The sequence below is a fragment of the Mobula birostris genome, chromosome 17, assembly GCF_030028105.1.
Source record: "Mobula birostris isolate sMobBir1 chromosome 17, sMobBir1.hap1, whole genome shotgun sequence".
Lineage (NCBI taxonomy): Eukaryota > Metazoa > Chordata > Chondrichthyes > Myliobatiformes > Myliobatidae > Mobula > Mobula birostris.
Window position 1 is genome coordinate 44867809 of NC_092386.1, and position 16539 is coordinate 44884347.

Genomic DNA, 16539 nt, shown 5'->3' on the forward strand with positions numbered 1-16539 from the left:
ATAGCCAATGAACTGGCCTCAACTGTTTCCTGTGGCAGAGAATTCCACAGATTCACCACTCTCTGTGTGAAGAAGTTTTTCCTAATCTCGGTCCTAAAAGGCTTCCCCTTTATCCTCAAACTATTGAGTACATAATTTAGAAAGGTGGTTTATATAAATGAGCAATAAAAACCATGATGAAATTCTCAGGTCAGGTAATATCCGGGAAAAGTGAGAAATGTTTCAGATTGATGCTGTATGACCCGCTGTGTTTCCCCACTTTGTCTTCATTTAAGACGTCGAGCATTTGCAGTTTTATTAATTTAAATTGCAAATTTCTATTTTTCATTACATTTCATTCCTCCTTACGGTTGTATTTGCATTGAACTGTTTTACAGCTCTACCTATTCTAGCCACTGATCTGAGATAGCTCCTGGAGTAATTGTTTTCGCATTGTAGTCGTGAGGGTGAAAGAAAAATAATTTTCATTTTGCACTTAGATACGGTAAACGTCACATTTCATCACTCGACTCTAACTCTGGAATAGACCCCTCCTGCGTCTTCAGCTCAGCATCATGTGAACAGACAGCCCAGCCCGAGCTCGTGACGGGTCCGGCGTCACGTACTCCGGTGCCTGCACCAATCAGCGCTGAGCCTGCTTCAGGGCTGCGACGACGCCGCCAATAAAAGCGAGCCGTGCCCGTAAGCTGCATTGGGTCCGCGTCGGCCGCTGAGTGTTACTTCGCGCCTTGGCTGGCTGCATGCCCTGGTGTTTACAGTTTCTTCTCCCTGAAGTAGTTAATCGAAAGAGGTGAGCCGATGCTGCTTTGCTGTTCTGTATTGCACTTACCGCTGTTTGTTCGATGTTTTAACCGGGTGTGGGTGCTGGAATTGAAGCTTCGGGAAAAGGCTGGAATTCCGAGGTGTTTTGATCTAAAGGTGGCTTTAGGGGAGTGTTTCACATTTGATGCAGGCCAGGTTTGCTTTAAAAATTAATTTTAATCCCTTTTTGGTTTGTCGCCCCATTGAATGATGCAGTGATGACTGGGTCTCGGGCGGATTTCCAAAAAAAATCTCTGGAAATGCTTCCCCCTAACGTTTCCAGGCGTACTTGCCATATGTCAGTAATTGCTTTGAGTCTTGTGATCCGACTCTGAAGCAATCTGACGGGAAAATAGTCTTAGTTGCGTTAACAGGTTATCACTAACTTTGTTACACGTAAGTAAGTGGACCTGGGCGATTTTCCATAAACTTTTGTAAACCAATTTAAAATAATTTGATCAGAATTTTTGTGCTCCTCCGGAGGCAATGTGTTGTTATAGTGGCCTGCATTGTTTGAAGTTTTAATCGAATATTTTACATAAGAGGATAGGAAAATATTTTGTCAGAATTTGCATGCATGTAAGCAATTGTTCTTTCCAATTTCCCAGGATGAAGATTTACTGTATACTCTCTTTATGCCTGACGGGGATCTTTGCAGCCCCAAGCTGGGATCCTGAACTGGACGAACCCTGGCAACAGTGGAAAAGTTGGCATCACAAGACCTATGAACGAGTAATGTGGTTAATTTGTATATGAAGTGTTTCAAGGTGAAATGCACAGATTTTTGAGGAAGTTTTTTTTTTCCCCCTTCAGAAAGAAGAAGGCTGGAGGCGATTGGTATGGGAAAAGAACCTTAAAAAAATTGAACTTCACAACTTGGAACATTCTGTTGGAAAACATTCATTCAGGCTAGCAATGAACCACTTTGGAGACATGGTGAGTGGATAAATCTATTGTTAATAGAATTGTAATAACTTGTGAAGAAACCCTGCTGTATTCAATCAAAAGGATCAGGGACATGTTTCTGCAAAAAGTAAGATTTAAGTATATCAATTGTCAGTGAAATGCTCTTTTTGTTTAAAATTAACTAATTGCTTGAAAATGGCAAAGGCAGCATCTCTTGCCAGATTTCAGAGTATCTGTATATGTACCTAATGGGGTAAGGGTCAAGTTATGAAGTTGATTAGGTTGGGTTAGTTGTTCATCTAGCATTGGTGCAGTTAGCTAAAAGGTGTTCTGTATCAAAAATTTTCTATGAACCTAGTTGGTGCTCTGGGTCCTAAAACAAAATATTTATGTTTTACTAAATATGTTTTCCCTTGCAGACAAATGAAGAATTTAGACAGATAATGAATGGATACAGGCATACAAAACAGAATGTTAAGACTCGAGGATCCCTCTTTCTGGAGCCCAGTTTTCTAGAATTGCCCAAACAGGTAGATTGGCGTGAGTACGGATATGTCACTTCAGTTAAAGACCAGGTATGTGTTTTATCAATATCACAATATAAGTACTACCAATGCAGCTTAAAGTAGTTAAATAATGTCTGCCAATTTCCACCACAGGGACAATGTGGCTCATGTTGGGCTTTTAGTACCACTGGAGCTCTTGAAGGTCAACACTTCAGAAAAACTGGCAATCTTGTCTCTCTCAGTGAACAGAATCTTGTGGACTGCTCTACACCTGAGGGAAATGAAGGCTGTAATGGGGGACTGATGGATCAGGCTTTCAAGTATGTTCAAGATAATGGTGGAATTGACTCAGAAGAATCTTACCCTTATACTGCCAAGGTAAGGTGACAATGCCCAGTTCATTGTCTTGTTCTGAAGCTTGAGCTCTTATGCTGACTTGATCTTTTGTCTCAAGAGTACTAGTTAGGGACATCTAGTTATAGAAGTTTGCCCAGAGAGAACTTGGAAAACACTAACCAATAATTTTAAGATGGTAAATAAAATTTCACTGCCTTAACTGGGAGATGGTGGGGAAGGAAAAGTAAAGATGCTTTTTGCAAACTTGCTTCTTGGCACATACTGGGTGACATTATTATTTAATGGAACTTCATGATGCAACTTCCCATCCCCACTTTTTTCCCTTTTTCCTGCACCCCACCCATTACATAAGTTGCCTGAAATAGTTTGCCTCAGTTACAATGCACCTTAAAAGTATAACTCCCAAATATGTTTGAACTGTAAACCTGGAGAGATTAACTATAATATCTTAAGTTAATAAATTCAGAGACAACTTCATTTACAGAAGGATATCCAGTTTATACACTGGCCTAATTTTTGTCACTTCAAAGTTGGTGACTCTGTCACATGAGTGCTCATGTTTTACTTTCCATCATTGGGTCTTGCCCCTTACAAGTGTAGTTTGCTTTGTAGTAGTGGGAATTTTTAAGCTGGTGTCTGCACGTGACTTCATAGTATTTGTAAGTATGGTGACTTTTTTAATAGCCATATAACAATTACAGCACGGAAACAGGCCATCTCGGCCCTTCTAGTCCGTGCCGAACTCCTACTCTCACCAAGTCCCACTGACCTGTCTTCGGTCCATTACCCTCCATTCCCTTTCTATCCATATATCTATCCAAATTAACTTTAAACAACAACATCAAACCTGCCTCAACCACTTCTGCTGGAAGCTCGCTCCACACAGCTACCACTCTGAGTAAAGTTCCCCCTCATGTTACCCCTAAACTTTTGCCCTTTAACTCTCAACTCATGTCCTCTTGTTTGAATCTCCCCCACTCTCAATGGAAAAAGCCTATCCACGTCAACTCTTTACAATCCCCCTCATAATTTTAAAGGCCTCTATCAAGTCCCCTCTCAACCTTCTACGCTCCAAAGAATAAAGACCTAAGTTGTTCAACCTTTCTCTGTAACTTAGGACATGAAACCCAGGCAACATTTTAGTAAACCACCTCTGTACTCTCTCAATTTTGTTGACATCTTTCCTATAATTTGGTGACCAGAACTGTACTCAATACTCCAAATTTGGCCTTGCCAATGCCTTGTACAATTTCAACATTACATCCCAACTCCTATAGTCAATACTCTGATTTATAAAGGCCAGCATACCAAAAGCTTTCTTCACCACCCTATCCACATGAGATTCCACCTTCAGGGAACTACACACCATTATTCCTAGATCCTTCTGTTCTACAGCATTCTTCAATGCCCTACCATTTACCATGTATGTCCTATTTTGATTAGTCCTACCAAAATGTAGCACCTCACATTTTTCAGCATTAAACTCTCATCTGCCATCTTTCAGCCCACTCTCCTAACTGGCCTAAATCTCTCTGCAAGCTTTGAAAACCTACTTCATTATCCACAATGCCACCTATCTTAGTATCATCTGCATACTTACTAATGCAATTTACCACCCCATCATCCAGATCATTAATATATATGACAAACAACATTGGACCCAGTGCAGATCCCTGAGGCACACCACTACACACCGTCCTCCAATCTGACACACAGTTATCCACCACTACTCTCTGGCGTCTCCCATCCAGCCAGTGCTGAATCTATTTTACTACTTCCATATTAATGCCTAACGATTGAACCTTCCTAACTAACCTTCTGTGTGGAACCTTGTCAAAGGCCTTACTGAAGTCCATATAGACAACATCCACTGCTTTACCCTTGTCAATTTTCCTAGTAACCTCATCAAAAAATTCAATAAGATTTGTCAAACATGACCTTCCACGCACAAATCCATGTTGACTGTTGCTAATCAGACCCTGTCTATCCAGATAATTATATATACCATCTCTAAGAATACTTTCCATCAATTTACCCAAAACTGACATCAAACTCACAGGCTGATAATTGCTAGGTTTATTCTTAGAACCCTTTTTAAACAATGTAACAACATGAGTAATATGCCAATCCTCCGGCACCATCCCCGTTTCTAATGACACTTGAAATATATCTGTCAGAGCCCCTGCTATTTTCACACTAACTTCCCTCAAGGTCCTAGGGAATATCTTGTCCGGACCCGGAGACTTAGCCACTTTTATATTCCTTAAAAGTGCCAGTACTTCCTCTTTAATCGTCATACTTTCCATAACTGCCCTTCTTGTTTCCTTTACCTTACACAATTCAATATCCTTCTCCTTAGTGAATACCGAAGAAAAGAAATTGTTCAAAATCTCCCCCATCTCTTTTGGCTGCACACATAGCTGTCTACTCTGATTCTCTAAGGGACCAATTTTATCCCTCACTATCCTTTTGCTATTTATACAACTGTGGAAACCCTTTGGATTTATTTTCACCTTACTTGCTTAAAGCAGCCTCGTATCTTTTAGCTTTTCTTAATTTCTTAAGATTCTTTTTACATTTTTTATATTCCTCGAGCACCTCTAACTCCAAGCTGCCTATATTTATTGTAAATCCCTCTCTTTTTCCGAACCAAGTTTCCTATATCGCTTGAAAACCATGGCTCTCTCAAACTTTTAACCTTTCCTTTCAACCTAACAGGAACATAAAGATTCTATACCCTCAAAATTTCACCTTTAAATGACCTCCATTTCTCTATTACATCCTTCCCATAAAACAAATTGTCCCAATCCACTCCTCCTAAATCCTCTCGCATCTCCTCAAAGTTGGCCTTTCTCCAATCAAAAATCTCAACCCTGGGTCCAGTCCTATCCTTCTCCATAATTATATTGAAACTAATGGTATTGTGATCACTGGACCTGAAGTTCTCCCCAACACATACCTCTGTCACCTGCCCTATCGCATTCCCTAACAGGAGATCCAACACTGCCCCTTCTCTAGTTGGTACCTCTGTGTATTGCTGCAAAAAACTATCTTGCACACATTTGACAAACTCCAAACCATCCAGCCCTTTTACAGAATGAGCTTCCCAGTCTGTGTGGAAAATAAAATCTCCCTCAATCACAACCTTGTGCTTACTACAAATATCTGCTATCTCTTTACAAATTTGCTGCTCCAGTTCTCGGTCCCCATTAGGTGGTCTATAATACACCCCTATAAGCGTCGCTACACCTTTCCTATTCCTCAATTCCACCCAAATAGCCTCCCTGGATGCGTCCACTAATCTATCCTGCCAGAGGACTGCTGTTATATTTTCTCTGACAAGCAAAGCAAGACCTGCCCCCCTTGCCCCTCCTATTCTACCACACCTGAAGCAACGAAATCCTGGAATATTTAGTTGCCAGTCACACCCCTCCTGCAACCACGTTTCACTAATAGCTACAACATCATATTTCCAGGTATCAATCCATGCTCTAAGCTCATCCACCTTTCTTACAATGCACGTAGCATTAAAATGGATGCATTTAAGAAACTCTCCACCTCTTACCCTCTTTTTGTCCTTGATAGAGCAAACAACTTTATCTTCTTCCTTCCTTGTCCCGTAAATCTTTGGACTGAGTGCCCCTGATCTCTGTCGCCTGCCTATCCTCCCTCACACACTGTCTACTAGCTTTCTCTATTTGCGAACTAACCTCCTGTCTCCTAGTCTTTTTAATTTGATTCCCACCCCCCAACCATTCTAGTTTAAAGTCACCTAAGTAGCCCTTGCAAATCTCCCCACCAGGATATTGGTCCCCCTAGGATTCAAGTGTAATCGGTCTTTTTTGTACAGGTCACACCTGTGCCAAAAGGGGTCCCAATGATCCAAAAACTTGAATCCCTGCCCCCTGCTCCAATCCCTCAGCCACGCATTTATCCTCCACCTCATTGCATTCCTACTTTCACTGTCACGTAGCACAGGCATTAATCCCGAGATTACTACCTTTGCGGTCCTTTTTCTCAACTCCCTTCCTAACTCCCTATATTCTTCTTTCAGGATCTCCCCCATTTCCTACCTATGTCATTGGTACCTATATGTACCACGATCTCTGGCTCCTCTCCCTCCCTCCCACTTCCGGATATCTTGGACGAGATCAGAAACATCCTGGTCAAACTACCATCCGGGTCTCCGGACTGCGTCCACAGAATCACCTATCTGACTCCCTTACTATCAAGTCCCCTATTACTACTGCCCTCCTCTTCCTTTCCCTACCCTTCTGAGCCACAGGGCCAGACTCTGTACCAGAGGCACGGCCACTGTTGCTTCCCCCAGGTAAGCTGTCCGCCCCCCCCCCCCCCCCCAACAGTACTCAAACAGGAGTACCTATTGTCAAGGGGCACAGCCACTGGGGTACTCTATCACCTGACTCTCCTTCTTCCCCCTCCTAGCCGTGACCCACTTGTCTGCCTCCCATGGCCCCGGTGTAACCACCTGCCTGTAACTCCTCTCTATCAACTCCTCACTCTCCCTGACCAGACAAAGGTCATCGAGCTGCAGCTCCAGTTCCCTAACACTGTCTCTTAGGAGCTGCATCTTGGTGCAGATGTGGATGTCCGGGAGGCCTGGAGACTCCAGGACCTCCCACATCCGGCACCGAGAACAACAAGCTGCCCTCACTCATACTTCCCCTCTCCTCAAATAACAACAAAAAATGAATACCAAACCCTCTTGGCCTCGCCAGTTTCCACCTAGGCCCGTTGAGCCAAAGCCCTTAAGCCTTCACTCTGCTCCCGGTTCAGTATGCTGCCTGCTGTATAAGGCTCTGTTCCTTTTAAATCTTCTGCGCTTCACTCCCCGACGTCACACGCCTGCACAGTCCCGCCTCTCTGAAGGCTGATTCGGGAGGGGGGGAATAAAAACGAAAAATTCAAAAATGGCTTCCTCCGCACTCCCGCTCCGATTCTCAAACTTCCTTCTCCGAATTACCATTTGTACCATGGATTTTTTTTTTTTTTTTTTTTTTTTTCTCTCTGCATTCAGTGGACAAACTGTGACCCAGGAAGTGGCTGTAGGGCCCATTGGGTCTGTACTAACCATGAGAAGTAATCCCATTAGTTCTCTTACTCCTGCAAATTTATTCTTTTGTGTCCATCAGCTCCTTTTAATTTTTGTCACTGACTGACACTAAGGGGTAGTTGACTGCAGCTAATTAACGTACCATTTTTGAGAATTTTTGTTTTCTTAATTAACCTGCCAGTTTTTACTTTGCTTCAACAGGTGTATTGAAGTTCAAGTCATGTGGGCACAATAAGCTTATGTCTCTTTAATGGCAAATTGTGACAATATTTCCTAACTTAGGTTTTTCATTTGTCAGGATGATGGGCCCTGTCGTTATGACCCAGCTTACAATTCTGCAAATGATACTGGTTTTGTGGATATTCCAAGTGGTAAAGAAAGAGCCCTGATGCATGCTGTTGCTTCTGTTGGACCAGTTTCGGTAGCTATTGATGCTGGCCATAGTTCATTCCAGTTCTATAGTTCTGGTAAGAATGTTTTGATCTTCTCAAAGCTGATACTATTAAAAGAAGTCATAAATTTAATGGGCAGATGCTTGGGCATGTCTGACTGGTGATACTAGCTTTCCATTTAGGCTTTCTGTTGTGTTGCATGCTGGTTAGTATAGATAGATGGATGGATATACTTTATTGATCCCGAGGGAAATTAGGTTTCGTTACAGCCATACCAACCAAGAATAGAGCATAAATATAGCTATCCAAAACCACAAACAATCAAACAACAAAATGCAAACTATGCCAGATGGAAAATAAGTCCAGGACCAGCCTATTGGCTCAGGGTGTCTGACCCTCCACGGGAGGAGTTGCAAAGTTCGATGGCCACAGGCAGGAACAACCTCCCGTGCCGCCCAGTGTTGTATCTCGGTGGAATATGGCCGGAGGCCAACAGCAAAAAGTTCAATATCCGGTCTACAAACACATTCCTCGATCGTAATATGACCTGGATTGCAACATCCGTTGTTAACCAGAACAGCAAGCCCCCAACTCTTTTACGCTTACCGCTCTTAGTGCACTTCCGTTCAGCCCAAACAGTCTGGCAGCCGTCCATGGAGAAGTTTTGATCGGGTATGTCCTCGTGCAGCCCCGTTCCAGTGTAACACATAACAATGCACTCCTGAAATGTGGATTCAATATATATTCAAGAAATATCTGTGGATTCAAGAAGGCATGGTTTTAGTGCCAAAGGATAGTGGGTCAGGCTGGAGCAGAAAATGTAGATTTTGAAACACAGCAAATTGAGTGGATTTTTTTTTTTAACATTGCTTTTTGCTATATAAAACTAATGTTTAATGGACTTCATTTGAATACATGTAGTATTTGCAGGGTGGTTGACTGCACTAGTAAGTTTACGTTCCCATTGATAATGGAAATAAGGTTACGGGGTGCTTAATTTGCAGGTTGTATGTTCTTCTAAGAATCATGAAACTTGGAATGTTAAGCACTCACTTGGGTGGAATTGTTGACTAAAGGGAATAAAGTAACCTAGCATTTAAAGTAGAGGCACTTTTGAGTTGTGATCATGAATTTGGGGGTAGGGGAGAGACATGGTGGAAGAGTTGATTGCCACCTAAAGTGTGGCATCTGAACAGGATGGAGAATAACTTTGAAGGGAACTGTCATTATCATGGGAGGTTTTCATCCATGCCTTAATTACATGAACAAAACTGGTAGAGTATTAAACATAGAAACATAGAAAATAGGTGCAGGAGTAGGCCATTCGGTCCTTCGAGCCTGCACCGCCATTTATTATGATCATGGCTGATCATCCAACTCAGAACACCGCCCCAGCCTTCCCTCCATACCCCCTGACCCCCGTAGCCACAAGGGCCATGTCTAACTTCCTCTCAAATATAGCCAATGAACTGGCCTCAACTGTTTCCTGTGGCAGAGAATTCCACAGATTCACCACTCTCTGTGTGAAGAAGTTTTTCCTAATCTCGGTCCTAAAAGGCTTCCCCTCTATCCTCAAACTGTGACCCCTCGTTCTGGACTTCCCCAACATCGGGAACGATCTTCCTGCATCTAGCCTGTCCAATCCCTTTAGGATCTTATACGTTTCAATCAGATCCCCCCCCCTCAATCTTCTAAATTCCAACGAGTACAAGCCCAGTTCATCCATTCTTTCTTCATATGAAAGTCCTGCCATCCCAGGAATCAATCTGGTGAACCTTCTTTGTACTCCCTCTATGGCAAGGATGTCTTTCCTCAGATTAGGGGACCAAAACTGCACACAATACTCCAGGTGCGGTCTCACCGAGGCCTTGTACAACTGCAGTAGTACCTCCCTGCTCCTGTACTCAAATCCTCTCGCTATAAATGCCAGCATACCATTCGCCTTTTTCACCACCTGCTGTACCTGCATGCCCACTTTCAATGACTGGTGTATAATGACACCCAGGTCACGTTGCACCTCCCCTTTTCCTAATCGGCCACCATTCAGATAATAATCTGTTTTCCTATTTTTGCCACCAAAGTGGGTAACTTCACATTTATCCACATTAAATTGCATCTGCCATGAATTTGCCCACTCACCCAACCTATCCAAGTCACCCTGCATCCTCTTAGCATCCTCCTCACAGCTAACACTGCCACCCAACTTCGTGTCATCCGCAAACTTGGAGATGCTGCATTTAATTCCCTCATCCAAGTCATTAATGTATATTGTAAACAACTGGGGTCCCAGCACTGAGCCTTGCGGTACCCCACTAGTCACCGCCTGCCATCCTGAAAAGGTCCCGTTTATTCCCACTCTTTGCTTCCTGTCTGCTAACCAACTCTCCACCCACACCAATACCGTGTGCTTTAAGTTTGCACACTAATCTCCTGTGTGGGACCTTGTCAAAAGCCTTCTGAAAATCCAAATATACCACATCCACTGGTTCTCCCCTATCCACTCTACTAGTTACATCCTCAAAAAATTCTATGAGATTCGTCAGACATGATTTTCCTTTCACAAATCCATGCTGACTTTGTCCGATCATTTCACCACTTTCCAAATGTGCTGTTATCACATCCTTGATAACTGACTCCAGCAGTTTCCCCACCACTGACGTTAGGCTAACCGGTCTATAATTCCCCGGTTTCTCTTTCCCTCCTTTTTTTAAAAAGTGGAGTTACATTAGCCACCCTCCAATCCTCAGGAACTAGTCCAGAACCTAATGAGTTTTGAAAAATTATCACTAATGCATCCACTATTTCTTGGGCTACTTCCTTAAGCACCCTGGGATGCAGACCATCTGGCCCTGGGGATTTATCTACCTTCAATCTCTTCAATTTACCTAACACCACTTCCCTACTAACATGTATTTCGCTCAGTTCCTCCATCTCACTGGACCCTCTGTCCCCTACTATTTCTGGAAGATTATTTATGTCCTCCTTAGTGAAGACAGAACCAAAGTAATTATTCAATTGATCTGCCATGTCCTTGCTCCCCATAATCAACTCACCTGTTTCTGCCTGCAGGGGACCTACATTTGTCTTTACCAGTCTTTTCCTTTTTACATATCTATAAAAGCTTTTACAGTCTGTTTTTATGTTCCCTACCAGTTTTCTCTCATAATCTTTTTTCCCCTTCCTAATTAAGCCCTTTGTCCTCCTCTGCTGAACTCTGAATTTCTCCCAGTCCTCAGGTGAGCCACTTTCTCTGGCTAATTTGTATGCTGCTTCTTTGGAATTGATACTATCCCTAATTTCTCTTGTCAGCCATGGGTGCACTACCTTCCTTGATTTATTCTTTTACCAAACTGGGATGAACATTTGTTGCAGTTCATCCATGCAACCTTTAAATGCTTGCCATTGCATATCCACCGTCAATCCTTTAAGTGTCATTTGCCAGTCTATCTTAGCTAATTCACGTCTCATACCTTCAAAGTTACCCTTCTTTAAGTTCAGAACCTTTGTTTCTAAATTAACTATGTCACTCTCCATCTTAATGAAGAATTCCACCATATTATGGTCACTCTTACCCAAGGGGCCTCTCACGACCAGATTGCTAATTAACCCTTCCTCATTGCTCAAAACCCAGTCCAGAATAGCCTGCTCTCTAGTTGGTTCCTCGACATGTTGGTTCAAAAAAACCATCCTGCATACATTCCAAGAAATCCTCTTCCTCAGCACCTTTACCAATTTGGTTCACCCAATCTACATGTAGATTGAAGTCACCCATTATAACTGGTGTTCCTTTATTGCACACATTTCTAATTTCCTGTTTAATACCACCTCCGACCTCACTACTACTGTTAGGTGGCCTGTACACGGCTCCCACCAGCGTCTTCTGCCCCTTAGTGTTACGCAGCTCTACCCATATCGATTCCACATCTTCCCGGCTTATGTCCTTCCTTTCTATTGCGTTAATCTCTTCTTTAACCAGCAACGCCACCCCACCTCCCCTTCTTTCATGTCTATCCCTCCTGAATATTGAATATCCCTGAACGTTGAGCTCCCATCCCTGGTCACCCTGGAGCCATGTCTCTGTGATCCCAACTATATCATAAACATTAATAACAATCTGCACTTTCAATTCATCCACCTTATTACGAATGCTCCTTGCATTGACACACAAAGCCTTCAGGCGCTCTTTTACAACTCTCTTAGCCCTTATACAATTATGCTGAAAAGTGGCCCTTTTTAATGCTTGCCCTGGATTTGTCGGCCTGCCACTTTTACTTTTCTCCATAGTACTTTTTGTTTCTACCCTCACTTTACACCCTTCTGCCTCTCTGCACTGGTTCCCATCCCCCTGTAGTGAACTAACCTCCTCACGCCTGGCCTCTTTAATTTGATTCCCACCCCCCAACCATTCTAGTTTAAAGTCACCTCAGTAGCCCCTGCTAATCTCCCTGCCAGGATATTGGTCCCCCTAGGATTCAAGTGCAACCCGTCCTTTTTGTACAGGTCATGCCTGCGCCAAAAGAGGTCCCAATGATCCAAAAACTTGAATCCCTGCCCCCTGCTCCAATCCCTCAGCCACGCATTTATCCTCCACCTCATCGCATTCCTACTCTCACTGTCGCGTGGCACAGGCAGTAATCCCGAGATTACTACCTTTGCGGTCCTTTTTCTCAACTCCCTTCCTAGCTCCCTATATTCTCCTTTCAGGACCTCATCCCTTTTCCTACCTATGTCATTGGTACCTATATGTACCACGACCTCTGGCTCCTCACCCTCCCACTTCAGGATATCTTGGACACGATCAGAAATATCCTGGACCCTGGCACCAGGGAGGCAAACTACCATCCGGGTCTCTGGACTGCGTCCACAGAATCGCCTATCTGACCCCCTTACTATCGAGTCCCCTATCACAACTGCCCTCCTCTTCCTTGCCCTACCCTTCTGAGCTACAGGGCTGGACTCTGTGCCAGAGGCACCGCCACTGTCGCTTCTCCCAGGTAAGCTGTTCCCCCCCAACAGTACTCAAACAGGAGTACCTGTTGTTAAGGGGCACAGCCACCGGGGTACTCCCTATTACCTGACCTTTCCCCTTCCCCCTCCTAACCGTGACCCACTTGTCTGCCTCCCGTGGCCCCGGCGTGACCACCTGCCTGCAGCTCCTCTCTATCACCTCCTCACTCTCCCTGACCAGACGAAGGTCATCGAGCTGCAGCTCCAGTTCCGTAACACGGTCCCTAAGGAGCTGCATCTCGATGCACTTGGCGCAGATGTAGACGTCCGGGAGGCTTGTAGACTCCAGGGCCTCCCACATCCGACACCGAGAACAGCAAACTGCCCTCACACTCATACTGCCCCTCTCCTCAAATAACAACAGAAAATGAATGCCAAACCTCGCTCGCCTCGCCTGTTTCCACCTAAGCCCGTTGAGCCGAAGCCCTTAAGTCTTCACTCTGCTCCCGGCTCACTCCGCAGCCCGCAAACTCCGCTGCCCGCTCTATGAGGCTCTGTTCCTTTTAAATCTGCTGCGCTGCACAGCCCGACGTCACACGCCTGCGCAGTCCCGCCTCTCAACGCCATTGGAGAAAAAAAATAACGAAAATTTCAAAAATGTCTTTCTCGGCGCTCCCACTCAGACTCTCAGACTCCTTCTTCGAATCAAACCCGAAGCAGGATGTCTGCCCTTTTAAATCTGCCGCGCTGCACTGCCCGACGTCACACGCCTGCGCAGTCCCGCCTCTCAGAACGCCGTTGGAGAAAAAAGAGGCAGAAACTTGCCAAGATTGCTTCTTATAACACTGTTGTCAAACCTATCCGGGTACAGGGCATTTAAGATTTGCCCATGGATAATGAAGCAGTAATGGGTTAAACTTGTGGTTGAAGATGCACCTAGAATATAGTCACCAGAATATGACAGAATTCAAGATGCTGTTTGAGGGTAAATGCTGGGCCAGTTATTATTTCTTCAACTTGAATGAGAGCAATCATAATGGAATGAAGGTGGACTTGGAAAACTAACTGAAACAGAAGCAATGGTTAATTATTTAGGAAAGTGAATAATAAAATCTAATCAACACCATTTTATGAAAGGTAAATTGTGCTTGATAGTATATTTAGATTTCCAAAAGGTGTTTGACAAAGTGCTACTTGAGATGGTTGCAAGAATATTAAGAGCCCATGGTAAGGGGGGGTGATTTAGGAGTTTGTGCAGGTATGTAAGCTGGTTTTAAAAACTGGCTGCTGCCTAGAAAACAAAAATTGGAGTAATTCTCTCCAATCCAAGAGGGATTATTTATTATCTAAATAGTAAGGATCCAGGTGGTAAGTACCGGAAAAACGAAGTTAATAAGCAGACCCAAATAGCACTATAAGGCATGTTGGCATTTAAAACAAGGCAGCTGGAGCATTAGGTAATAACTACACTACCAGGACTGTATCTACTGTAAAGCATTTAGTATACAAAATAATCCAAAGAATTTAGAGCTTTGAGTCTAGCTCTTAATGTGCACATGCACAAGTTTAAGTTTGCATTTTGTTTTGTTGAAAGGTATTTACTATGAAGAAGACTGCAGCTCCACAGAACTGAACCATGGTGTATTAGTAGTAGGATATGGCTTTGAGAAAGAAGATGCTCATGGAAAGAAATACTGGATTGTTAAAAACAGGTATGCAACATTTCTGAATTCTTTTCAAATCTAATTGGTTAAATCTGTTATGAGCCTTTTCTGATTGATTTTTTTTTTTTTTTTTTTTTGTTTGTTTTTAGCTGGAGTGACCATTGGGGTGACAAAGGTTACATAAAGATGTCCAAAGACAGGGACAACAACTGTGGAATAGCCACTTCTGCCAGCTACCCTCTAGTATAAATTGTACTACTGTTCAGATAACTTGAATATGTACAAAAATTAGCAGCAATGATCTACACTGCTTTATCAGTAAGCAGACTGCCTCAGTGATATGGTCTGGAGCTTTCCCGATGAGCAGACCTTTTTTATTTTCCCAGAAGGTGCTTTGATTTTTTTTTTGGATAGGCTAGCAACAGTACATCTTGCCACTGGGTTAAGTGACCAAGAAATTGAAGTTCCTCAGATATGTTAATCTATTTGTATAACTGATATTTTAAAGTAATCATAGTTCCAATAAGCTATTTTTAATGAGGAAATTGATGCCAATTGATTTCCAAATATTAAGAATTTGTACCACTTATTGTGCACTGCTTGATTGGTTCTAACTGTGTAATTGCTGTGCAATGCACAATGTTCATAATTCAATTTTTATTTGTAATCACAAATAAAGTTTTTCTTGCTCCAAGACCTGCATCTTCTGCATGTAGTTCTTAACAGTTGGTTGATCAAATGAGCAGCTCCTTGAACGTGAGCTGGATCTGGAAGCTGTTCTGTCCTTTTGAGAACATTGCTATCCTTTAAAGATGGCCCCTTAACTGAGTTTATGTAATTCTTGATGTCTCAAGATTTTTGTTTACCTGGTTTGTAGGGTAGAAGGCAAACACAACAAATGTTGAACTCTTATGATTATATACCCATATTAAGAATAATTTGGACCAGTAAAATCAGGGCACTTGCTCCATCACGTCTGCTTTGTCATTCAGTCAGGGCTGATTTTTTTCCCTTTCACACCTCTGCCCCCCACCCAGCCTTTACCCTGTAATCTTTGACACAGTGGCCAATCAAGAACCTATCGATCTCCACCTTAAATACACTGAATGACATGACTTCCACAGCTGCCTGTGGTAACAAATTTGCTACCCTCTGGCTAAAGAAATTTCTCTGCATATGTTTTCAATGAATGCCCTCTTGTCCTAGGTTCCCCCACCATGGGAAACATCATTTTCACATCTCTATCTATGCTTTTCAACATCCAAAAGGTTTTAATGAGATTCCCTCCCCCATCCTGAATTCCAGTGAGTACAGGCCCAGAGTCATCATAAGATAACTGTTTCATTCATGAAATCATCCTTGTGAACCTTCTCTGAACCCTCTCCAATGCCAGCATAAATTTTCTTGGATAAGGAGTCCAAAACTGTTCACAATACGCAAGGTGAGGTCCTCACCCCTGCTTAATAAAGCCTCTGCATCTCATCCCTGCTCTTGTATGCTAGATCTCATGACATGAATGCTAACATTGCATTGGCCTTCCTCACTACTGACTTAAGTTGACCTTCAGCATGTTCTGCACGACTCCCAAGTACCGTTGCATCTCAAGACTTTTGGATTTTAAAGTCTGCATGTTAAAGTCTTCCATGACTATCATAACATTGCTCTTTTGATACGTCTTTTCTATTTCCCATTGCAAACTGTTGTCCACATCCCAACTACTGTTTAGAGGCCTGTATATAACTGCCATCAGGGTCCTTTTACCCTTGTAGTTTCTTAACTCAACCTACAAGGATTCAACATCTTCTGATCCTATGTCTCATCTTTCTAATGATGATGTCACTCTTTACCTGCAGAGCTAGCCATCCCCTCTGCCTACTTAACAATCCCTCTGA

At 43.1% G+C, this 16539-nt stretch overlaps 1 protein-coding gene across 1 annotated transcript; it reads left to right on the forward strand.

The window, feature by feature from the left end:
- The first annotated feature begins 659 nt into the window (after nt 1-659).
- Nucleotides 660-15341, forward strand: ctsla (cathepsin La). The gene is made up of 8 exons (XM_072281628.1): nt 660-790; nt 1410-1533; nt 1615-1737; nt 2127-2282; nt 2367-2591; nt 7943-8111; nt 14578-14695; nt 14797-15341. Exons 1-8 carry the CDS (start codon nt 741-743, stop codon nt 14894-14896), a joined length of 1065 nt encoding a protein of 354 aa, XP_072137729.1. The 5' UTR covers nt 660-740; the 3' UTR covers nt 14897-15341.
- Nucleotides 15342-16539: the final 1198 nt, after the last annotated feature.